The sequence below is a fragment of the Watersipora subatra genome, chromosome 11 (assembly GCF_963576615.1).
Source record: "Watersipora subatra chromosome 11, tzWatSuba1.1, whole genome shotgun sequence".
NCBI lineage: Eukaryota > Metazoa > Bryozoa > Gymnolaemata > Cheilostomatida > Watersiporidae > Watersipora > Watersipora subatra.
This window is the reverse complement of record NC_088718.1, coordinates 32,398,044-32,424,011: the sequence shown is the minus strand read 5'-3', so window position 1 is coordinate 32,424,011 and position 25,968 is coordinate 32,398,044. Positions and strand designations below refer to the sequence as shown.

Below are 25,968 nucleotides of genomic sequence, written 5' to 3'. Positions count from 1 at the left end.
AATACTCTGTGACGTAGTGTTCTCATTTATCTATTTAAATTTTTGCGAAGAAACCTCTTTGTTTTTGCGTGCTGGAATAAAAAACTAGTCTCGCAGCGACTATCATATGCAGATATTAATAAATCGAAAATTAAAGAAAATAAGCCAAAATGGTTCACATTTAAAAAGTGTTCGTCGATGCTTGGCGAAATATTGGAGTTTGACAGTTGCAAACTTTCCTGACTTGTCCGAGATGCTTCGTCGATGCCATCAATTCACGGTTCACATAATTGACAATGAACGCTGAAAGAGAAATGCTGACAAATGACGATATAGTGTGAAATGTTCTTTAATAAGTACAGCAATTGAGGTCTATATCCAGGTAAACCAGTTGCAGGCTTATAAGTAAGTATGTAATTGAGTAGCAGGCTTATAAATAGGCACACCAATTACAAAGCTATAAACAGCTACACCAGTTACAAGGCTCTAAATAAATACACCAGTTACATATACAGTGTAACTTCAGTTCTCAAACCTAATCCGCTCCAGAAGGTTGTTCGAAAACCGAGTTGTTCGGCAAAACAATTATTTTCATCAGAATAAATGTATGTAAATTTTAATCCATTCCAAGCCGAGATAACAATTTTGGTGAAGTATTTTTTTAATATTTTATACCATAAATTGTACTGCATACTGCATACTATAAATAAAAACGGGTAGATAAAGATCGTGTTTATTTTTAATCAAAGATTTTCTATCTATAATGATGAAAACGTATGTTTTACTTTTAAAACATCGAAAACATTCGAGGTTAAGATACCATACCAAAAATTGCAAAAATTAATAATGAACCAGCAAAAAATACAACATATCAGTTGCATCAAAAATTGTGTGAAAAAGAAAATATGGCGTGTCTACTTCACATCTTTGAAAAAGAATCCTCCTCCAAAACACTTTAGGGTAACTCGACTAGAGGAGTTGTTTTCCTAGCAAATCTCTTCGGTAGATGAACGTCATCACAGATGGTTCCTCCTTTTTAGTAAAGAATTTATGAAGTGTAACTTGCTTCTCCTTTTGTCAACAAATGTTTTCATGCTGTTTCCGGAGCTGTTCCAAAGGTTCTAATGCACATGCTCCGGTTTGGTCGAGAACCAAATCTATGTTTAAGATCCGAGATGAACAAAACTCAATTTTTTGGTTGAAAACCGAATTGGTCGAGAACCGAAGAGTTCGAGAACCGAGGTTCCACTGTATATAAATAGGTATATCAGTTACGGGTCTATAAATAGGTACACTCATTAAGGTCTACAGATAAGTACACCAATTATAGGGCTATAAATAAATACACCGGTTACATATATATAAATAAGTGTACCAGTTATGGGTTTTTTAAAAGGTACACCAATTAAGGCCTATAAATATGCACACCAGTTACAGGTCAATGTCCTATCTCAGGTGTGCCTAACTTGTAAATTTTTTTTGGTATTCACAGCAAAAAAATTTTGTTTAACTTTGTTTTGTTGAAGATCTGAGACTTGCAAATAGTGGCACTAGACTATACCATACTCAAAATTTCAACCAAAAAATTATTAGTATTTCTGTACTACCTGTTTCTTACAGGCAGTATTTGACTGTGTGGTGAACTCACTGAAGAATGTAGTAAACATACTGATAGTCTATGGACTCTTCCAGTTCATATTTGCAGTCATAGCAGTTCAGCTCTTCAAGGGAAAGTTCTTCTTTTGCACAGATGAATCAAAGAGCAGGAAGACAGATTGCCAGTACGTATGAAAACAGTTTTGATAGGTTTTCATGATAAGTGTGTGCAGTCCTTTTAAATACAATACGGAAGTAGCTCATATATGTATGATAGATGTTGAACCTTTTTATCAGTTTCAACAAATTCCACTTTATCATTGTGTGTGCATGAGGGTGCGAGTGCCTGTGTGTGTGGGTGTGCGTGTGTGCGTAATAAAAATGAGATCAAATGTAGATAAAAATATGCTTTACCTTTTTATGGAAAAATACATTTTTGTAATTTTGTAATACAACTAACTTGTTGTTAAGTTTTATCAAAGTTAGCCATTTTCATATTGCCTAAAGAAATCTAATCTATTATTTTTTTCATCGTATCGTCGACCAAATAGCAAGTTTTTGGTACTTCTACCAGATGCCTTTAAAGTTATGTGACCAAGGTTAATTCTACCAGTACCTACTGTTTACCTTTACTAGTACCTTGGTAGTTCAGCATGTCTTAAGGGATTTTCATGTGTAACAACCATGTGCACAACTATTCAGGAATGCTAGAAGGCTGTTGATTGGTACATGTGTTAAAAGAGCTAGACCGCTAAGCTGATTTTAATGAGTTCAAATAGTGTATGAAACAATCTTTTATCCCAACCTCTATCTGAGTATTCAGACAAACCGACAGATGTGTCTCTTATTATAGTAAATATTAAACATGAAAAGAATGCTGGGATAAAACACCATTATTATTATTTCCAGTTTCAACGTGCAAAAAATTGGTGCAAAAAATGCACCAATTTGAACAAATAACGAGATTTGAGCAATGCAAAAGGGCTTGGAACAGATAAGCACATGCATAAACTTTTGCTAATGCCATCAACAATATGTTTTAAGAATACTAACGCATACATTAGTGAAAAACATTAGCCATTATGGTTTGATATTATATCGACTCACTGCTTTTGCTGTTTAAGCAGTGTTTATGCTGTCGACAATGCTGGAGAATTGATGTTTAATGGACAAACATTTTACACTGTCATACTAACTTGGCATTTAACAAATTCCATAATTGATTTACCCAGTTTACCTAAAATGTTTCAACTCACAACTCTTGGGTGCACAACTCCAAATTCTGGTCAATAGTTGCTAGCCTTGAGTAGAAAATCGTTTTTTGCGTGGTCTAATGAAAGACCGTAAGTGTTCTCGCTGTTGCTTAGGTTGAGGGATGATTGGCAAGCAGTTTCATTTTCCTAACACTGTGTTTTATCATTTCTTGAATATATCGTTGGTTTTTAAAATATGGCAATTTTACCCAGTTTAATATATTGGGTCAGTCTTTACAAAATATTTAACAACCAACTTAAATCATAGGAGTTTAAGTCTATAGGTATGCCTTTGAGTTAACTTAAGATTGAACTTTTAGCTAGAAAACTTCATTTGGTGGTTTATAGTAATTGCAAAACATTCTGATGCCTCTTCACATGTTTCATATTACTCAGTGCAACAAGAATAATACATTTCCAATTTTGTTAAATGATATTAATGCTATCACCTAATGAGGCATGAAGCAGGTGCAAAAATGATTTAAACAACCGGTAATAATGCTTTCCATTTTCCATATTATTGTAACTACAGTGCAAATGCATCATCACCTGTGAATGATTGGTTCACAGTATCCTGTTGGTTCAGTCTGTTGACTCTCAGTATGTTAGCAGGTTTGTGGTGTTTAGCCTTCAGGCAATATATGTTTCTGCACTTACCAACCTGCAGAAAATCATACAGATTGTTCACAACAATGAAACAATTATTCCATTTGTGCAGGGGCTATTTCTTCATGTATAAGCCTGGCTACCCAGACTCCCCAAGTGTGGAAAAACGTGAATGGAAAAGACAAGACTTCCACTATGATAATGTAGTGCATGCCTGCCTTACCCTCTTCACTGTCTCTACTGGAGAAGGCTGGCCATTGTGAGTATTGGATGTATATTAAAGCATACTAAAGCATATTAAAGCAAATTTTTTCCAAAATTATGTCAGCTATGTAGCAAGATTTAAATACATGAACTTGAAACAAAATTTTGGAAGATTCTATCAGAAAGTACCAATATGTGTCTATCATTTGAAATTGTTTTTTATGTTTGAAGTGATCTGACCGCCAGACTGTTTCAAGATTGAAATTAACAAAACTTTGTCATTGTTAAAATGCTCAGATCAAACGAAAGTGTGATTATGACGTTTATAGTGGCAAATAGACCAACCGAATAGTGACACGTAATGCTGCAACGTAAATGCAATAGCTAATCTCCACTATAGCAACAATAACAACTAGTGACATCATTTCACACACATTTTTTTCTGATCATTTTAACCCCGATCATGTTTTGTTGATTTTAATCTTTAAACATCTAAAACAATCGCAAATGATAGAAAAATACAAATATTTTCTAATATACTTTGTATCTTATATAATACATAAACATTTTAATAGAATATTAGGTAATAATATAAAAGACTTTAGATATACTTTTAGAAATATTTCTAAAAGTATTTATCAAAGTATTTTACAAAATTTTAGCAGATTTTAGAAAGTTTTCTAAATATTTCTAAATATGTTTTAGAATACGTTCTAAAATTTACTAAAATTTAAGTCTAAGAGATTTTAGATAAAATCTACTAACATTTTTTGTAAGTTCATTATTAAAAATCAGAATGCGACATGAAATATCATACACTAGACAATGTTCACACTTTTATAGTCTTTTGTCAAAGTTTTTTTCATGGTAAACCATTGCATATTTAGCTGACTTCTTCTCTAGGGCATCGCCAAAATCTTTGTTTTAATGTAAATCGAGGTTTTTAAGAAAATTTTATAAAATAGTTATTGCAACATGCTAGACAAAACTCTATCTGTGTGATGAACTAAACACTATCTGTGTGATGAACCGAACTCTATCTGTATGATGAACCAAACTTTATCTGTATGATGAACCAAACACTACCTGTGTAATGAACCAAACTTTATCTGCGTGATGAACCAAACTCTATCAGTGTGATGAACCAAACTCTATCTGTATGATGAACCAAACTCTATCTGTGTGATGAACCAAACTCTATCTGTGTGATGAACCAAACTCTATCTGTGTGATGAACTAAAGTCTATCTGTGTGATGAACCAAACCCTATCTGTATGATGAACCAAACACTATATTTGTGAGGAACTAAACACTCTCTGTATGATGAACCAAACTCTATCTGTGTGACCAACCAAACTCTGTCTCTGTGATGAACTGAACTTTATCTGTTTGATGAACTAAACTCTATGTGATGAGCCAAACACCCGTGGTATACACATTTGATATGTGCATTTAGTTGTGCACAAAGAATTTGAAAGTACAAACAAATTTGACTGGCATATTGTGCAGGGTTTTGAAGAACTCAATGGATGCAACAGAAGTAGACATGGGACCAAGTCCTGGCGCCCATCCACAGATGGCCATATTTTATGTCGTCTTTTTCATAGTATTTCCTTTCTTCTTTGTGAACATATTCGTTGCTCTCATTATCATCACCTTCCAAGAGCAAGGAGAGAATGAGTTGATAGACCAAGACCTCAACAAGAACCAGGTTGGTGAACTGCAGCAATGCATTATTAATGGTGAGAGATGAACATACACAGAAATTTAATAGATTCTATCAGAAAGTATCAGTATTTTTCTATCATTAGCGGTTGTTTTTGATGCTTGCGATGATCTGACTGCCAGAATCAACAATGTTTTATCATGGTTAAAATGCTTAGATTAATCAAAGTAGATTGTGACATCTATAGTTGCAAAAATACTGACAGAATAGACACACCAAATGCTGCAACTTGAACGCAATAGCCAACACCAACTGTAGCAGCATTATGACAAGTGCCATCCTCTACAAATTTTTTTCTTTTGAAAATTTTAACCTTGATCAGGCTTTGTCGATTTTAATCTTGATACATACTGAAAGGCATGTCACCTCAAACATAAAAACAACCGCAAATGATAAAAAATACTAATATTTTTTAATAAAATCTACTAAAATTTTATGTAATTTTATTTTTAATACCATAAATTACATGTTTTCTATTAATTCTTCTATTCAATTTTATTTAGCATTTCGTTTGGTTTTTTAGTCATTTTTGTGACATTTACATTCTTTCAACTCACACTGAATATCGCCATTGGAGTTTGTGTGGCACTTATCTTTGAGGTATGGAGTGCTGTAGTGTGATAAGGTGTGACAAGATATCAGATATGGTAAAGTAGAAGAGAACCTAGCAGATGTGTTACGACGTGGTCCAATTTGGAAGGTATCCTAAGTTGTAATAAAATATGGTTGTGTGTAAGGATGTGGCTAGATGTTGCAGTTATTGGAAAACATGGTTCATCATGGTACGGTGTGGTAATATGTGGTTCATTATGTTCAAGTGTAGTAAAACATGGTCTGATGTAATAAGTTGTGGTGAAACGGGGTTCGTTATGGTAAGGTGCATTAAAATATGTTCAGGCGTGGTTAGGTAGAGTCAAATTTGGTGAATTACAGTCAAGTGTAGTAAAATGTGGTCAGGTGCTGCAAACTATAGTAAAGTATGGTCGGGTTGTAGTGATGCGTAGTAGAATTTGGTTACATGTGACCAGAGGAGGTAATAAAGCATGACCCCAGCTATTGCTATAGATCTTTGAACCGTTTAGTTTTACTCCTGCTCAAAATTGTGCAAACATGAAAATGAGCCTCAGACACCTATGATATGGAGCAGTTGTACAATTATTATCTGTTCAACTGTCTGCTACGCAACTTATCTATCATTTCTATACAAATTCTGTCAATATTATCATTCCAGTTTTGCAAATAACATTTTTCAATAATTACAGAAGCCTCCACTTTGCTACTACAAAACACTAATTCAATTTTGATAGAAAAATAGTTATATCTTTATTAATGACTTTACATCATCCAGTCGAGATTGTCTACTAAATCAGTCTTGGTTTAATTATTTTAGCTTTTTCTAGTTTCAGAGTTCTTGCAAGAGCCTCACCTATGTTTTTTAATAATGTGTAAAAAATCAGTTTTTTTCAAAATATTTCTGATAAAGGCAAAACTCTTTCGCTAAAAATGTTTCTTCAATGTAAAACATTTCAACGACCTTGACAATATAAACAAATTTAATCGGCACATTAGCTAATTAGATAACTAGTTTTATTGGTGTTAACATTAGCGTAAGAATTATTGCGGTCCTTGGTCAGCACCGCTGCCGTGACATACCTATGCTATTGTACTTACAGAAACAGTGTATTGATTTCACCATCAATGCCCAGCCTTTGAGCAAGTTCATGCCTAGCAACAAAAAATCCGTAAAGTACACCGTTTGGAAGATTGTCGTATCACAACCTTTTGACTACTTCATAATGGTGATGATTGTCATCAACACGGCTATACTAATGATGAAGGTAGGCAGATGAGAACACAAATATGTCTTCATTAGTCGTATTCAATGTTTCCGTTGTTAATGCCTTTCGTGTTGATAGCCACCTTCTAATGAAAAATGTGGGATTTAGTTTTTAATGATGCAGTTTACAAAACAATAACATGTCGATGTGTCTCAGAAAACCAGAAGCACAAGACTGAATGACATACAGCAAAATATGATAAACCAAACAAGTATGCTTACAGTACTTACGTAAAAGAAACAAATAAAATTTTGGTTAGTTTTGTCTCGAAATGAATATGTCAATTTTTAGGAAATTGAAAAATTTACAAAGCTGTTTTGCTCATTTTTGGCAAGATCTTGCTTTGTCATTATTTTAGGTGCTATTTCAATAATAGCTACTTGACTCTATTTTTATTGCTTACAAAAATAATCACTTCTAATTCTCAGTCTAGGTCAAGGTTGTCAAATTATTGCCATTTTAATTATCAATCAAGCAAATATATTCTTTGCTCTTTGTTACAAAATAGTCTCAGTTTATGTTCTTCAATATTTATCAAGTCAAATGTGAAAATGTGAAAGTCACTTCTGCTACAATAAATAATGGTAACATTAATCTTTTAGGTGAAAACGGTTTTCTAATAGGCAAAACTTTCCATTTTAAACACTTTGCCTACAAAACCTTTTATCTCCGTGTTTAGTAATTATTTCAAAACTAGCAAGCCATTAAGAAAAACATATATATTGAATTACTAATGATGTTGTTATCATTTATGGATTATCAAATGCAGTGCAATGCAATTAATAGGTGCTGATAATAATTAATATATATTAATAACAATTAATACTTACTGGTAGTAATTGATAGGTATTGCTAATAGTTAAAAGATATTGATAATAATTAATAGAAATAGTCAATAATTGATAGGTATTGGCAACACTTAACGAGTATTAGTAATAAGTTGATAGGTATTGGTAGTAATTGATAAGTATTGCTAAAAATTGATGAGTATTGGCAATAATCGATACAAATTGGTAACAAGTGATATATATTGTTAATGATTGATGTATATTGGTAACAATTGAAAGGCATTGGTAATAGTTATTAAGTATTGGTTATGAATAATCAATTACATATGTGAACAAAACGTTTTAACAAAATGATGAACAATCAACTAAATTTTATAACAGTTGGAAAAAGCAGTTTGATACTTTAGTTTTGCACAATGTTTCTTTGAGTTTAAGAATAACTCAGCTATGCTAAAATTGTATAGTATATTATAGTATTGTATACAATAGAATATTATATAGAATAATATAGTACATATAGTATATAGGATCCTTCTGTGACAACTAGATGAGCAATCACCATTGCTTTTACAGTCTAGCTCTTCCATACGTAATGCTAAGTTATTGCATACTTTTTAGGAGTTATTATATAATTATTTTACACTTATTGCAATATAATCTGGTAAGTACACACAAAAAGATCGAATTATAGTTGTAATACCTTTAAAATGTTATTGCGTTACTGTTTAATACCTACAGCGATTGTTCCTTAGTTGTTGTTATTAAGCTAATGGAGCTTCAGCAACAACCGTGTAGTTCTTCATATTCAGTAATTACTTATCTGATAGATAAGATGGCCGCACTATACTTGCTGTCATGTAACAAGGTTTGTCTCAAGTCATGTGAGCATATTTCAAACGCAGTCTAGTTTATGACTCAATTGTTTCAACTATAACACAGCACAAGGGGGAAGAAAACAGCCCAGCGTGGATGGCATGGTATAGGTACTCTGAACTCGTGCTATTGGCTGTCTTTTCCGTTGAGTTCTTGTTTAAAATCACCGGTTATGGTTGGGTACGTAGATTAGTAGAAGTCTTCAATTGTATTGCGGGCAGTACACGCTTTCATATGCCTCTTAGAGCTAATTATTTTTTATACACCGCAGTACAAATATATTTTGCTGAGTGCAAACACAGCTGACAAACAGGCTTCTAGACACATTTCAGCAGTTTCGCTTTCTGAAAACTTTGAAGGGCATGTACACTAATACTAGTCTACTTGAAAACATTTGGCAGTTTGACGCTATTTTCATGAAATCTTTGTTAGTTCATTTGCCATTCTACACTTTGATACACGCAAGAGGATCACAGTAGTTGTCTCCTCTTGGTACGCTAGGGTATGCGGTAGACAAGAGCATCTCTGGCAATGCATCATTAAAAGACATGGCTCAAGATTTTAATAAATAGTCAAGGTTTGTCAGCTACGGTGACCAAAAGTTTACATTAAATAGTTTGGTCTATGTAGAATCTTGTTCATTGAACTTACAGTGGTGATTGTTATAGTAGTTTTTTGTGTTTTTGCTGTTTATAACATAAACCAACTTTCTTTGTTTTCTCACAACATACATAGATACATATTTGAGATCTTTATTTCTACACCTAGTGCACTAGTTTTCCCTAATACTTTAAGCGTGGCTTCAGACAGGCAAACAGATAGATAGACGAACAGACGGATGAACAAGGTTCCTATCATAGTAAAGTTTGCCATTGTTTTGATGATCTACTTAACGATGTCATAAAATTAACATGTTGTAGAAATTTGTAGTGAGTCTAATTTAAAAAAGGTTTGTTAAACTTTATTTGCAGAACCATATCATTATGCATACAGTTGTGATTGTAATTATGGACCACCTAGTGTTTTTGTGTTCTTTGTCATTTATGGTACGAACTCACTTTCTTTATTATGTCAGACCATACATACTGTACATACATGTATTTGAGAAATAAGTTTTGTAGACACTCTGTCTGCCACCATAAGTATTCTCCAGAAATATAATCTATTTACTGGGCACTCATTTTATCCTACTCTGTGATTGACAATAAAGGCTGGTCAACCAATCATTAACATGCTACTAATACTCCAGAGTCCACCAATTGACTTTTGTATGAATACATGTGTATGTATAAATGCTCTAAATCTATTGTAAATTTGACCAATTTTGTCGACGACTACAAAAATAATTTTTCTTTAATTTTTTATAATTTGCAGATTCTGCTGTGTCACACCAAACCAGGTTACTAAGAAGGCATAAGTTGATAATCAATAATAATGTTTATGTGTAGACCATCCTTATCTTTTCATTGATGTGCATATTGCTGTAGTTTATCTAATGAATACTTGACAAGCTGAATTAATAACAAACAGAGTGTTTACTTTAAGTGGTTCTGTAAATAAATAATCACTGACATATTGGTCGTCTTCTATTCAATAGAGTGATTTTTGTGCTGATCTCATATAATTGAACACAACATTCTGAGAATTACTCAAGCTTATGGATTTGTGTCGATTTGAACAGTTGCTTATTGCGTACACTTTTCAGCAATAATAAGTTTAATTTTTTCAACAATGATAACTCTTTTTAGTATTCCTTCTTTACCACTTGCTAATGATAGCCGAGTGATAACCATTTATCATTGGCTGAACTTTAGCTAGTGTACATGCCCTTTAAAATGTTGCACCAAATTACACTCAAAATTAGCCTCTAGCAGCTTGCACGCATTCCCAGCTCCGTAGTCTACACTCACAAAATTTAGTTGGCTTTAGGGCTATGCAGCTGTGTAGGGAATTTTATTTGCTTTCAGTACTATAGGGATGTGCCTGGCACATGGGATGACGAGTACTCTGATGTCCTCTCTTACCTCAACACGACCTTCACTATGATATTTAGCACTGAATGCATTCTAAAGCTGTTTGCTTATGGATTTAAGGTACAGATTGTGTTTGGGCAAAGTTTGTGAGAACTCTTGTTTTGAAGTAGTCATTCCTTATGCTTGTTTTTGCCAGATTAAAGTGTCACTATCGTCAAATTTTAAAATATTTTATCGAAAATATAAATATTTTTTTACCATTTGAGTTTTGTTTGTTGTTTTAAGTGATCTGATTGGTGGACTACCAGGATGTTGCAAAATTAAAATCAACAAAACTTGATTAAGATTAAAATGCTGAGAATAGAAAGACTTATCCAAAACTGACATCAATATTCATGCATATTGTTTATTAGTGATAAATATTTGGTCTCATCAGCATCAGGTACCCATATGTTTACACAGCACTTAGAGGGAAAAATGGGACAAATTTTATCCAGCCTAGCTTTAAATCATTTGAAAAATCTATAGCAATGTATACGAGGTTATATTTGAAGTTTTAATCTAACAAACTTGAGCTAATACAAAATATATCTCAATAAAGGCGCATAAAATTATGACTTGAAAGCAATATTCAATGTCATAATGAGAGGGGCAAACAGGAAACACAACTGCTGCTGTTATTATTAAAGAAGTATTTTTCTTCTGAGCATTTTAACTGCGAGCAAGTTTTGCCAGTTTTAATCTTAAAACATTCTCGCAGTCAGATCTCTTGAACAACAACAAACATCTCAATATGATAGGAAAAATAATTATAATTTCTGATAAACTCTTTTACAATTTGGCCTGAGTAGCCTTTTCAGTAATAAAAGCAAATATGGAAGTCGGACTCACTTTAAAAGTGTTTAACTTCTCCGTGACGACACATATATTACTCGGGTCTAAAGTATCCCCAACTCTGAGTATAGTGCTGCAGGTTTTACCAATACACGAAATAGCCAGTGATAAGTTGAAAATGCGCTGAAAAAATTTCTGTTTGGGAAATCCCAAAATATTTTTATTGCAATTGCAATCACTTTATTTTTGACCAAACAGACTCTACATAAGCAATAACTTTTTTTAGCATTCATAACAACTTAAGGCGCTTACACATGCTACTAATTTAAATTAAAACGTTTTTTCTTTACCAAAATGTATTAAATTACATCACAGTCAAACATCATCATCTATATTAATAAGTATAGACACGCTCACACATTTTCATTGTGTGAGCGTGTCTGTTAGTCCAAGTTAATGTTCTTTATTTTTACATTTTTTGACCAATTTCACCCAAACTTTACGCATAGATGCTTCATGCCTTTTGTCAGGTCGGCAAAAGGCGTGAGGCATATGCGTGTGAATTTTAGCCAATCACATAGTTATGTTTAGATCTATAACATGATTATCAACTTACCAGCTAATCGACTTGTTGTGAAAAGCTCTCTATGACTAATAGAGAATAATAGATTTTGGAAGAGCATTGACGATTTTTTTAGGACTTTGTAACATTCTAATGTTTCAGGCGGCATTTATTTGCTAAAAATTACAACCACGGTTAAGCCAACCCTTAAACGAGTAATTTTATAGCATTTTTTTATTGTAGCTAGACATTATTTTATACTTTAAAAACAGAGTTGTTGTGCTAAAAGTCATCAAATACTAGAAAATTGGAAGTCCTATAAGACTAGTACACACTGTATCACTGTATATCCGCAGTAATACTACACTACATCGATGATCGCCTGTGATAACATTGTTCAAACTATCGCAAACCCATTTGTGTTAACATCAGCAAATAGTCTGTAATATAGTGTTTTTATTATAAAAGGCGACCGCAGAAATACTTGTCTCGCAGCAATTATCATGAAGGGACATATAGGTAGGGCAGTTTGCGGCAGCTGACCACCATTGCAATTCGGTATATTTAACTGTTGGACATTTGTATAAGTGTACGATCTTTCTATTTGCAAGAGTGAGTAACACTCGGTCAAAGTGAGAAACAATTTTTAAGCTTTCAAACAGTATGATATAATAGAAAAAGCGTAAACCAATTACATAACAAGCAAGAAAAGCGTAAGAAAGCAAAAGCAAATAACATTAAACATTTTACCACCATCGTCAAAGCGATGCACATTACCCAAGCGCTCATGGTTCGCTGTGAAATAACGAGAAAGTTAAGCAGCTGCAATGTTTTTCCCAACATATCTGCATCGCCTCGGTGATGCCGCTGTTAATGCCTTCAAATGGTTTAGGAATAATCAGTGAGAGGACAACTCCGACATACTGTGATACAGCGTGCACTTGGCTTAACCTAATCATGTTAAACATTTTTCCTAACAGTGCTTCTTATCATTAAAATATTCAGATTAATATATTTTGGTATGTATTAAGTTTCCATGGCTGGTTGAAAACACTTAAAATACCCCTCGATGTACTATAATTGTAGAATTACTTTAAGGATCATTGGAACAAGTTTGATTTCATTACTGTTCTTGGTAGCACGACGGACGTCTTGGTCACCAACCTGGCGGTGAGTTAATATGGTTTCAGACTTTATTATTTTTGTTTGGGGATGTTGTGGAGCTGACCACAGTACTTGGGTGTATCATATCAGATATTTAAAAAACGTTCCGTTTGGGCTGCGAGCAAAAAGTAGTTTTCTCTCTGCTTAACCAAAATTTCTTGTTTGCAACAATATCTAAATGAAAGAAATTTTCGTGGCAGCTATGATAGCGCTGAACAGCAGTAACAGCATTGAACAGCTATGAGAGTGCTGAACTCGTATGAAAGCAAATTTAGACACTGAGGTTTATATTAAGACTAGCTCTGCTAGACGCCGGCATTGCCCGGCTATCAAAAATTAGCTTATAAACAATCAGAAGTAACGAGAGCTGCCTGCTGCTCGCTATCAGCCTGGCAAATTGCCAATGGAGAATTTAAATCCGCTTGATAATGAGAGCTACCAGCTTCTATGATGTTATGCTATGACCCTGCGTAAAACGCAAAGCCAAAAGAAATATTTGACTCCCAATGATATAGCGACATATATAAACTAGTGATAAAATCAATCTCTGTGGCCTAGTTGGCACGGCGCCGGACTTGCTAACAGGAGGGTCACAGGGTTTGTGCCGTGTTTGTCGCGTGTTTCGTGAGTGTTATGTGTGTGCGTGCGTGTGTAGTTCCTTGAGTATTTCAGAACGCTGTTTTCTCGGCTTAGTGCAAGCAGAGACTGCATGTTTTTATGATCATTGTTGCACAGACAATAACTCTGTGATCTTCGCTAAACATTTCTGAGTTCAACCTCAACAACTGGAACCATTTCTAGTAGCAAAAAGCCATTTAGGATTAGATGTCATTCCAATTACCACCAGGACTTGACCCTCGACCTGTGGTTTGTCGGCTGAGCGTTTTAGACCACAAGGCCACAACCGCTCTCAAGTCTTATTTTTTCAAATATTAGTGAGAATTTTTTCAAAAGAGATTTGTCATCTCCTGCAGAACATGGAGCCCCAAGTTAAGGATGCCATAGAAAGACTTGAGTGTAACGTATGCAGTATTATTTGCTTTTTTGGTGCTGTTCAATTCATTTATTTGATTACTGGAATGATTTTGAATGACCAATGATTGCTCAAAAAAAAAACACTGAGTTTGAAATGCGACAAGTATCCCTGTATATGTTTGAAATGCGACAAGTATCCCTGTATATGTTTGAAATGCGACAAGTATCCCTGTATATGTTTGCTACAGCTACTTTGCTATCTTCTTAAGTTGATTTGGAAATAGAGCTCATATTTTTCTAACATTTTCTAATCTCATTTGTGCCATGATTAACTATGTGGATGGTTTTGCTAGGAAAATTTTGAGTCTCTTGTAAGTATGGGCTACCGCTTGCCAATGGTCCAGGCCTGTATTGTTTGTGCTGCTTTCTTCAGAGTTTAAACATGAATAAACAAGCGAGTTAACATTTTGTGATTGGTCTGTAGTGACAGCCTTGTTTTGGTTACAGTTTCGGTAGCTGCTACAAACTACTGCGTTCTAAACAAGATTGATGACAAGTGGTTAGCTGCAGATAAAACAATATCGCCGAGGTTTTGCTATTAAGTTATAAGAAGAAAGATCACTATCTAGCATACAAATATGAGCTTTTGAAGCTTTGTCATTTACCATCTTGCAATCTCTTATCTGTGTGTGCAATATGCTTTTTTGTAAACTATCATCTATCAATCTGTGGTATGTCATTCTGTAGACTATTATCTATCATTCTGTGGTATGTCATTTTTGTAGACTATCATCTATCATTCTGTGGTATGTCATTCTGTAGACTGTCATCTATCATTCTGTGGTAAGTCATTCTGTAGACTATCATCTATCATTCTGTGGTAAGTCATTCTGTAGACTATCATCTATCATTCTGTGGTATGTCATTCTTTAGACTATCATCTATAATTCTGTGGTATGTCATTCTGTAGACTATCATCTATCATTCTGTGGTAAGTCATTCTGTAGACTATCATCTATCATTCTGTGGTATGTCATTCTTTAGACTATCATCTATAATTCTGTGGTATGTCATTCTGTAGACTATCATCTATCATTCTGTGGTATGTCATGCTGTAGACTGTCATCTATCATTCTGTGGTAGGTCATGCTGTAAACTATCATGTATAATTCTGTGGTATGTCATTCTGTAGACTATCATCTATCATTCTGTGATAGGTCATTCTGTAGACTATCATCTATCATTCTGTGGTATGTCATGCTGTAGACTATCATCTATCATTCTGTGGTATGTCATGCTGTAGACTATCATCTATCATTCTGTGGTAAGTCATTCTGTAGACTATCATCTATCATTCTGTGGTATGTCATTCTGTAGACTATCATCTATCATTCTGTGGTATGTCATTCTGTAGACTATCATCTATTATTCTGTGGTAGGTCATGCTGTAAACTATCATTTATCATTCTGTGGTATGTCATTCTGTAGACTATCATCTATCATTCTGGGATATGTTTTACAGTTAACTGCTATATGTCACTGATAAAATTTGCATCTGTTTACTGTTGTCTTATAATCATCTAGTGTCATACTGTTAACTACCATATGTTAGTCCATCATTATAAACTACCAAGTAGTTTATCATTTTCAATATTTTGAACTGTTTTTTTTCTCATTCTGCAAAATACCAACCTTCATCATTTAATTCATTTTCTATCATCGTGCGGCTTATCTTTTGTCATCTTGCGGCACATCTGATACATGGCACATGGCACATCAGTTCTATCTTACATTGCAAACTGACAACTGTCATCCTGTGAGCCTGTCATCTTGTGGTCTGCCATCTGCCATCCCATAACTTGCCGCTTTGTAGACTGTCATCTGCTATTCTGTAATCTCTCCCTCTGTAATCCTACATATAGAGCTGTATCCTCCAGCCAGTCATCTTCCATCTTTTCCTATCAGCTTGTAGCCTAAGCTTTCTATGCTGGATAAACATTGTTTGTTGTGAGGGTAACACTTCTATCATTGACAGGTATTTTTGTGTAGTTTCTGGCTGTCAATATTTTTGTATGTGTGTTTATTGTGATGCCTTTCTGTTTGATTTTCAGCAAAACCTCAAGTTCATTAGCTTGAGCTTTCTCCGGTTGTTTCGTGCTGCCAGACTTATCAAACTTCTTAGAAAAGGCTACACTATTCGAATTCTTCTTTGGACCTTTGTACAATCTTTCAAGGTAATAAAATATCTTATTAAAAAACAAAATAAATTTTTTAATTGGCAATGTTAAAAATTAATTGGTTTCTTAATAATATTGTTTCATAACTAGTGTTAAAATTAATAATCAAAGAAACTGTTGATTCTGTTTAGTTTTAATAATTAATTAAAATGAGTGAACATTAAAAAGTGACAACATTGTTTTATTCTGAAACATTGATATAACCAAGCTAAGTTAGATATATGTTTATTAATTTATTGGCAACTTTTAATTCTGAATAAAAATGCTTTTCCAATTATGCTATATAAGAATCATACAAAAAAGGTACAACAGTTAGCCTCTAAAATCAAATAAATGATTTGATATATAGTGCTTAAAATACCTTTCTCTGTTAAGAGAATGGATATTAGGTGGAAGATTATTAAAGGAGCTAGCAATGATATTATCAAAATAATTGTTAGATGTTGTATAATATTTGTTTATTTGTTAAGTTGAATTGAGTTGAAAATCTGTAACTGTTCTGTAAAACATGAGGACACAAATCATGAAAGCTTGTAAAACTTTTAATTCAAATTTAAATTAAACACGTTAAAATAAACATGATAGATCTTGAAACGTTTTATTGACGTAAAATAAAAATTTAGAACAGGTGAAGGGAGAAAATTCAAAGATTTTGAAGATCATTCAATGGATTAGATATGCAGGGATATTAGTTAGAATGATTTTTTTGCAACAAAAATAAATCATTAGTGACATATAATGCTTTTCATTATATTATGACTAGATAATGCTATGTGTTTTGTTTTTACCCACAATATCTACATAATTATTGTTAAAGTTATACAGCCATTATTAACCTTGTGTACTGACATCGAGTTGTATTTATTCATGCCTCAGGCCCTACCATATGTTTGTTTGCTCCTGGGGATGCTCTTCTTCATCTACGCCATCATCGGCATGCAAGTCTTCGGTAACATAGACATCGGTGATGACTCCGCTATCAATCGTCACAACAACTTCAGAACTTTTTCCAAAGCGCTGCTTCTCCTATTCAGGTTTGAATTAGTTTGTTAATTTTTTAATCAATGTTATATTTTTGTAATGTTATACCTCAGCTAGACAAAAGGTTATCTATGGTAGTTGTTTTATAGTTCTGTGCACACCAAGGAAAGCTACAATGTACCACTACTCTATAAACCAACTAGATCAGGGGTGCTCAACCTTTTCATAGTGAGGGCCAATATGAAAAATTATCTGTAGGCAGGGGGCCGAGATTACATCTACATAAGTTAGGTCAAAGTTGCTATACTCCTTGTTTGCACACAGAGTTCCGTGAAGTGATTTACAGAGATTTACAAGGTTTACAGTGCTAGCTACAGTAAACTTTATTTAGGTTAGTAAAATAAATTGTACAACTAAAGTAAATGAGATATACGTGTACAGGTACATAAATTGAACATTTCATGGACAGTTACAAACACTAAAACATGTAATTAGATATTTCAGTGTGATACTTGGCATTGCTTTTCTCCGACTATTCTATCAATGTCAGACTGGGTAGCTGAGGAAGCCAGTCTTAGTTGCTGGGTCAAGTGTTCATCAGTGATAGTTGTCCTGTATTTATTTTTGGTATGCTTCATACGGCTGAAGAACTGCTCGCATAGATAAGTCGAGCCAAACAAACTGCCCATGAGTAAAGCATGTTTGTATAGGCCTGGAACTCTTTGTTTTGAAAGAAAATCATGGTAAAATTCTACAAGTTCATGGCTGTTGTGATGCTGGCTCAGCCTTTTATCAGCTTGAATATCAATCAGTTCCATTTGTAGAGGAGCAGGTGCAAGGGTCTTCAAAGATGTTGATATGCATGCAAGTGCCATCAAATTGAGCAAAACTTCTGCCAAATTCAGCAGCAAGGCCAGTCAGGAGCTTTGCATATGGCTCGGCACTGACACGATTTTCAACACTCTGTTGTCGCTCCAGCAGGCTCTTAAAATGTGTGCAGTTTCCATTTTGAAGTTGACCGACCCACAGATTTAATTTACACCGGAAAGCTGTTATATGGCTCCACAGAGATGATACATGCTGCTGCTTTCCCTGTAGTTTGCGGTTGAGATCCGTCATATGCTCAGTAATGTCTGCCAGGAAAGCAAGATCATTTATCCATGCCACATTTCTGAATTCTTCATGGTTACGTCCTTTGCCTCTCATGAAAGTATCGATGGGATCTAAAAGACTGAGAAACCGACGAAGTGTTTTTGCACTACTGAGCCATCTCACTTTACAATAATATGTCACGTCTTGAAATTCTGCTTCAAACTCCTTCAGCATCTCTTTGAACTGGCGGTGGCTCAAAGCTCGAGCCCTTGTGTAGTTTACTGTGGATACAACCAATTCCATGACATGTCCCATCTTAAGGTGCTGGGCTCCTAAATTTTCCTGGTGAATGATGCAGTGGTACACAATAGGAGGGACATTCCACACTCTGGACTTCAACAGCAAGCCAATTAAGCCTGTGTGTTCTCCAGTCATTGCCGGCGCACCATCAGTGCATATCCCTGATAACTTCTCAAGTGGTAGATTGAAATCTTTAAGTAATTTGAGCAGGTTGTCGAATATGTCTTGACCAGTTGTGGTGCCGTGAAGGCTGCTCATTGTGAGAAAATCCTCTGTGATGCTGAACTGATCATAAATACCTCTGACCATGATGGCAAGTTGTGCTATGTCCGAATTATCTGTACTCTCATCAAGCGCAATGCTAAAGTAGATAAAATTGCTTGCAACCTCATTGAGTTTGCGCTCAATGCCCTTACTCAATGTTTCAATCCTTCTAATTACTGTGTGTCTTGATAAAGAGATGCTCTCCAGTGCTTATTTCTTGTCGGGGCAAAACTCTTCCACAAATGCTGTCAGTACCTACAATACAATAGTCAATAACAATACTTTCATGTGCTGTTGAATATGCTGATAAAATTTAAATAACACATAAAATGCATGCAAATATAATACACATATAAATGGTACCCAAACAAGAACCGGTAATATTCAGCATATTGGTGAAATAGAGATAAACTTACCTCTTTTGCGAACTCTCCATGTTGAAATGGCAGCTGCCTCTGGCCAATTTTGTTAGCTAACACCAAACTACACTTTGTAGCCTTTTCACTGATTTCAGTGTAGCGGGTGAACAAGCGCTGCTGTGATGCGAGATTTTTTGACAGTGTTTCATACTTCTCTGCTCTCTGTCGGCCACTGTGCTGGTCATACTGTTGTGCATGGCGAGTAGTATAATGCCGTCGAATATTATATTCTTTGAGAACTACTTATACTATACTTATATACTTTGAGAACTCTTTGCAAATTACGCAGACAGCCTGATTTACAGAGTGGTGTTTCACAAAATAGCTCAATTTCCAATCGTTGTTAAATTCTCTGCCCTCTTTGTCTATCTTCCTTTTACTTGCCATGCTTGTGTTTAAATGAATGAACCGATTTATAAACCAACAGTTAGCAGGTCAGTTAAGGAAATTCCCTAAAAACTGGGGATTTTACCCACATGTGCAGTAATATTAGACAGGAAGAAAAAAGTGATGCAAGGGAAGGGGATTTCCAAGAGTCATAGCATAGCTGTTAATTTGGTCAGAAAGTGTGGTTACAATTGGCCTACATTTCTGCTAAGTTAGGGCCTGAACTTGGACAGAAAATTCAGCATAAAAATTTCAAATTGTTAAAGTCTCTGGGGGGCCGCATAAAATCAGGCTGAGGGCCGCATCCAGCCCCAGGGCCGCCTGTTGAGCGCCCCTGAACTAGATGAATGACCAGCGTTGCACGGGTGTTAAAAACAGCTTATATAACAGTGGCAGGTAATGTATTTGCCTGCCACTTGCCATTAGCCTGGCACATTGCCAATGACTAATTTGAGTAGGCTAGTCATTTACTAATAAAAGCCATTAAAGCAACTTCAATCACGTTGTGTAACACATAGCGGTATTTTCATCCAGATATTCATGTATATCTCCCAATGAATCTATTAATCTTGCGTAGCTCACTGGTTTAGCGTGTAGTTACCTGGCAAACGAGAAGTACCGAGATCAAATCTTTTTGTTCAGATACAGATTGTTCTTTCCAATGTTTCAATAGCACACGCACACATACACACAAAATTTGAGATTTATATATAGATAGACATACTGCATGTAAGTTCAAAATATTTCAAGCACAGAAAAAGATAGAATTTATCTGTGCAAACACCTTCAAAAGACTTTTACAAACCAGCCTATCATTAAATAACAGTAAAAATTGATTATAGAGTTCCATTACAATAAAACAGTCTTCCGATGAACTTACATAGTGTCAACACTTAACAAATTCAAAGGAGATGCCAAGAGCCACTGATTAAACCTAAATTAATCAAAAGTAATTAATCTAAATTAATCAATACTTTTTTAGTTTTAATGAAATCGTGAATGCTGTCATCTTTGCCGAGTTATGCCTACTTCTGTAGGCCCTGCGTCTCAACTAACTGCAGTGCTACTGGGCCTCATCATACCTTACTTACGTAAAAATTAAGCTCTGATTTTTTTTATTTAATCAATATTGTAAGTATATTTATTCTTTGCTTAGTGCTATAGTTTTACTAATTGATGAAATAAGCAATGCAAGACACAAACAAAAATACATAATTGCACTTTATGAGCTATGTGGAAACTTTATCAAAACAATTTTTCATACGATTTGAAATAATGTTACTTAAAATATAACATCAAGATTCTCTTAATGAGTATAAAGTTCAAAAACTATGGTTTATTTTTAAGTATTGCATATTATACACACTTTTTTAAACAAGGAATGTTATTAAATTAATAAAAAAACCCTAAAGTAATTTAAATTGGTCTACATACAGGTATGGGAGAATGCTGGTTTATTAATTTTCATTCAAATAGTTTTCCAATGTTGGCATAAAAATTTTTGGCTATAGTAGGAGCCAGATATTAAGTTTTTCATATCCTAATGGTTTGGTTTGTTCTACTATTTTCAATTTAAGTAACACCCTCTCTATCTTGTAATTCATTAGTCTTTGTTTCAACAGATTTTGAGAGCTTTTCAACTGTGTCCTGCAAATCCCCTCAGGATAACCTATTAATGTTAGCCAAAATCTATACAGCAACTAGGCTATTTTTTATTTAGATATTTGTGGTCTCAGCTGTTTATGCTGAGATTCAGGTCTTTAACTTTCTCATAGCACAGTTTATAGATATGGTCCAACTTTCCCAAAACTGTAGAAGTCAGTGTAAAGGTTTATTGCCTAAAATTTTCATTAGATTTTCTAATGTCATTTTTACAACAGTTTTTTGATTTTAACTTTATGAAGGCTTGCCATGCTAGTAATGTATATCTGAGTTCAGATCTCAAAATTATAAAAATCTTTTTTTTTTGCTTAGTTTGGTCGTAGAGGTCATGCGAAAAATTGTCCAAGTATTCCAAATAAAATAATTGGTTTTGTCGTTAGATGAGTTGCTATCTTGTGATATTTCAGTAAGATGTAGAAACATTAATAATTGTTGAAAGGTGAGTTTTCAACTACATGTCCGTTAGGTGCATGTTGTTTGTAATAACTTGGGAAATCGTTTTATATTCTAATAGAATAGATCGCTCAAAAGATGAAAGTTTAGTCTTTAAGTTGATAGCAAATAGGCCTACACTGCTGACTTATAATCTCTTTCAGCATAAATTTTTTTTAGATAGATTACCATTTTGGCTGTTTATAAAAGTAGACACGATGCAAAAATAAATGCCAGCAACTTAGCTGCACATTACTTAAAGTGGTGAACACACATTATAACGACAGTAAAAGTACATCTATTTTTAGTTATCAAAATAACACTTATTTTACCAGAACAGCTAGTTAAAACGATTTATTTTATAAAATAAGCTGCTACAATAGATCTTTTAACCACAATGAATTCAAAAATTCTAAGAACTTGAATTTGCACTGAACCCCATTAATTAATATATTGTTTAACTGTTATCTTCAAAAGGGAAGCTTACTGCATTTTCATAGAAGATGAGTCAACATTGTTGCTTAAAGAAATCATCCAATACGCTAAAGTCACAATAAACATGTAATGTAAGTTAAAGCTATTAAGAAAAGGAGGTGAAGTTAGTACTACTTATTAAATTCTGGCTACACCGTAGATTGTTGGTACAATCTACAAGAGCCAACCTTGGTTGTTCGATTACTTGAATTTATTCAACAGGGTTTATTTTTAAAGATGAACCTACTCAAGATTCGAATAGATTTTATCAGAGAGTATTTGTATTTTCTATCATTTGTGATTTTGTTTTGGTTTTTGCGATGATCTGACTGCCAGGATGTTTCAAGATAAAAACCAACAAGATATTCCTGTGGTTCAGATGCTCGGAAAAAAACCGTGCAAAACGACGTCGGGTCACTAGCTGCTACCGTTGTGATAATTGATATCGGCTATTGCATTCAATTTGCAGAATTACAGTTTTTTACTCTGATGCTATTTTTTCAACTATAGACGTGATAATCACACTTTTGCATGATCCGAACGTTAAAATTTGAATTTATAAATTCAGCAACCAAATTTTGTCAATTTTAATCTTTAAAACACTTTGGCAGTCAGTTCTCGTCAAATAACAAAAACAACCGCAAAAAAGGAAAAAGTACCGATAATTTTTGATCAAATATATTAAAGTTTTGTGTAATTTCATCTTTAAGTATTGTAGATTTTAAATACAGCAATAAATTTGCTCTTTAATATTTTAGATGTGCGACGGGAGAGGCCTGGCAAGAGATCATGCTGTCATGCTTGGCAGAAGCTCCATGCGCGTCACAGGCTGATGCAGAGCCTAACAGCTGTGGATCTTCTATTGGTTATGTTTATTTCACCAGCTTCATTTTCCTTTGCTCCTTTCTGGTGAGTCTTTTTGGCAATCTGGTTGGTTTTAGTATTGTAGCAGTCAGTGTTATAACTGTTTAAAGACTAGTGCTTGGGATGATAATGGAGTTCTTTGATTTTGGTTACATAAGGTTATGGAACTTTTCTAAATAAAGTAGAAATTAGTTATGGTGAATTTTGAGTGAATGCTTCTTCGAAAATTCTGTCTCTCTATACAGAAAGTAAGCACAAAAAATGTGTAATTGCTTTTATGCTTTTTGCATTACAGTTAATAAAATTAATACCATTAATTAAATAATACTTTAAAACTACAGGCACACTGACATTTGAAGCACAACTCTTGAACTGCTACTAAATACACATATTTTATCCCAATTAATTATCAACAACTAATTAATTATTAATAATAAATTATTATTAATCTTTGGTATAAATTGTGAGAATAATGTGGAAATGGGTAGCTCAACAGAGAGAACATATTCATTCCAATTACTACTTGTAAGTATTTCAATGTATGAATTTTTGAAGAATAGTGTAAAATTTGTTTTACTCCAGTTCCCAAGTATTTTCTAACTTTCAAAAAGGCTCAAATCATTTGTGAGAATTACATGGTTGTAAAAGTAAAATAAATCATGAATAGATATGAAACTAATTTAAAATACAGTAAATAATCTATATATAAGCAATTAGTGCCGTGAAATGTATTAAGTTAATGTTATCTCTATATAGAAATTGAGCATTGTCATTACGTGTGTATGTCTGTTAGTCTACATAAAAACTGTTTTCACATTTTTTGGCTGATTTCATCCAAATTTCACATGCATATGATCTGTGCCTTCCACCAGATGAGCAAAAACATTTTCTTTTGACACTCTGTTTGGTTCCTGGGAACCAGCCTTTTAAGCACTCACCTGCAGGCTATCTGAGTTATTCAAAGCTTATATCTAGTACTATATGCAAATTTAATTGTTTAATTTTAATTTAGTTTTTTTTCCTAATAGATTTGTTATAATGCTGTTTGTGCATCTCTGAAGAGTTTTTTGTTTGCTTTCTTTTGGTAATGAAACAAACTAAATAAAATTCAGTGACATCTTATAAAATCCTTTCCGTTTCATATAATAGTTTTTACATTGACAGAACATCTCCGAGCCATTTAAGGTTGTACACGTAAGGTTGAATGTAAATCGGCATTTGAAACAGTCTATGCTGACAAAGTCTAAGCTAAACTTATTACAGGTTATGTATTTGGGTTTTGCCCTTCATGACTTTTTAAAAATAAGACTCTGTATTTGTTGCTTTTCAATCTAAAAACAATGTCTAGTTAAAAAAGAACTTCAAAATACAAAAAGCCCAACAGACGCTCTGGTTTTAGTAATAGTATGAAGTATGACCAGCACATTCTACACTGCTCTAGTAGAGCTAACTGAAGTGAAGAAACTAGGGTGAGCTTTTAATAATCAGACTGAACAATGGTAATTTTAATACAATTAAACCTCTGAGTACCCAAAAGTCATTTATTTCATGTTATTTTTAATCTGTTATATATGTTATGTGTTTCAAAATGTTGTTTGAAACACAACATATATATATATATATATATATATATATATATATATATATATATATATATATATATATATATATATATATATATATATATATATATATATATATATATATATATATATATATATATATATATATATATATATATATATATATATATGTATATATATATATATATACTGATGAAGAAGAAGGTTGCAGTTCACTAGAAGAGAGTGCTCAATATTAAAATAGAGCATTTATTTTTTTTGCGTACAGTCATATGAGCTTCGGATCATTTTAATTTTACCTGATGAATGGTAACAACCATGAAACTTTAAGTAGTAAAATGTTTTAAAAGTTTTCAGTTCTTAATATATTTTATATATATATATACATGTATATATATATATGTATATATATAACAGTGCTTTCTGTAGCATGAGTATTTATATATATGCAAATATGTATTTATGTATTTTGAATTTGAAATAAAATCTATACTTAATTTTAAATATTCCCTATTGCGTTTTCAACAGGAATGTTTCTCAAGTTATGCCATACAAGATTTATACATCTAAAAAGACAACATTTGTTAACATACCACTTTTCTTTCTGCGTCCAGATGCTCAACCTGTTTGTGGCTGTCATCATGGACAACTTTGACTATCTAACAAGAGACTCATCCATACTTGGCCCTCATCACCTTGATGAGTTCATTCGAGCCTGGGCAGAGCATGATCCGGCCGCGATGTAAGTTTCTAGACTATGCTTTAAAATATTTTGTAAAATCATGTGATTGTTCTAGTAACATTTTATTGCAGACATATACGAATATTTGTTCCTATTTTTGCATCGCCTGTTTGTTGGGTATTTCAAAGGTCACATCATAATTGCTGTGCCATTTATGACA

At 33.6% G+C, this 25,968-nt stretch overlaps 1 protein-coding gene across 1 annotated transcript in view; it reads left to right on the top strand.

Moving 5' to 3' along the window:
- The window catches only part of LOC137407981 (voltage-dependent calcium channel type A subunit alpha-1-like), a 113,864-nt gene that overhangs the window by 48,234 nt on the left and 39,662 nt on the right, over window positions 1–25,968 (top strand). Inside the window, exons 22-31 of the mRNA XM_068094369.1 lie at window positions 1,600–1,760; window positions 3,547–3,693; window positions 5,148–5,349; window positions 7,038–7,202; window positions 10,831–10,956; window positions 13,319–13,402; window positions 16,483–16,605; window positions 17,485–17,642; window positions 23,378–23,528; window positions 25,681–25,808. Of these exons, the coding sequence (XP_067950470.1) occupies window positions 1,600–1,760; window positions 3,547–3,693; window positions 5,148–5,349; window positions 7,038–7,202; window positions 10,831–10,956; window positions 13,319–13,402; window positions 16,483–16,605; window positions 17,485–17,642; window positions 23,378–23,528; window positions 25,681–25,808 (1,445 nt within the window). The remainder of the gene's footprint in view (window positions 1–1,599; window positions 1,761–3,546; window positions 3,694–5,147; window positions 5,350–7,037; window positions 7,203–10,830; window positions 10,957–13,318; window positions 13,403–16,482; window positions 16,606–17,484; window positions 17,643–23,377; window positions 23,529–25,680; window positions 25,809–25,968) is intronic.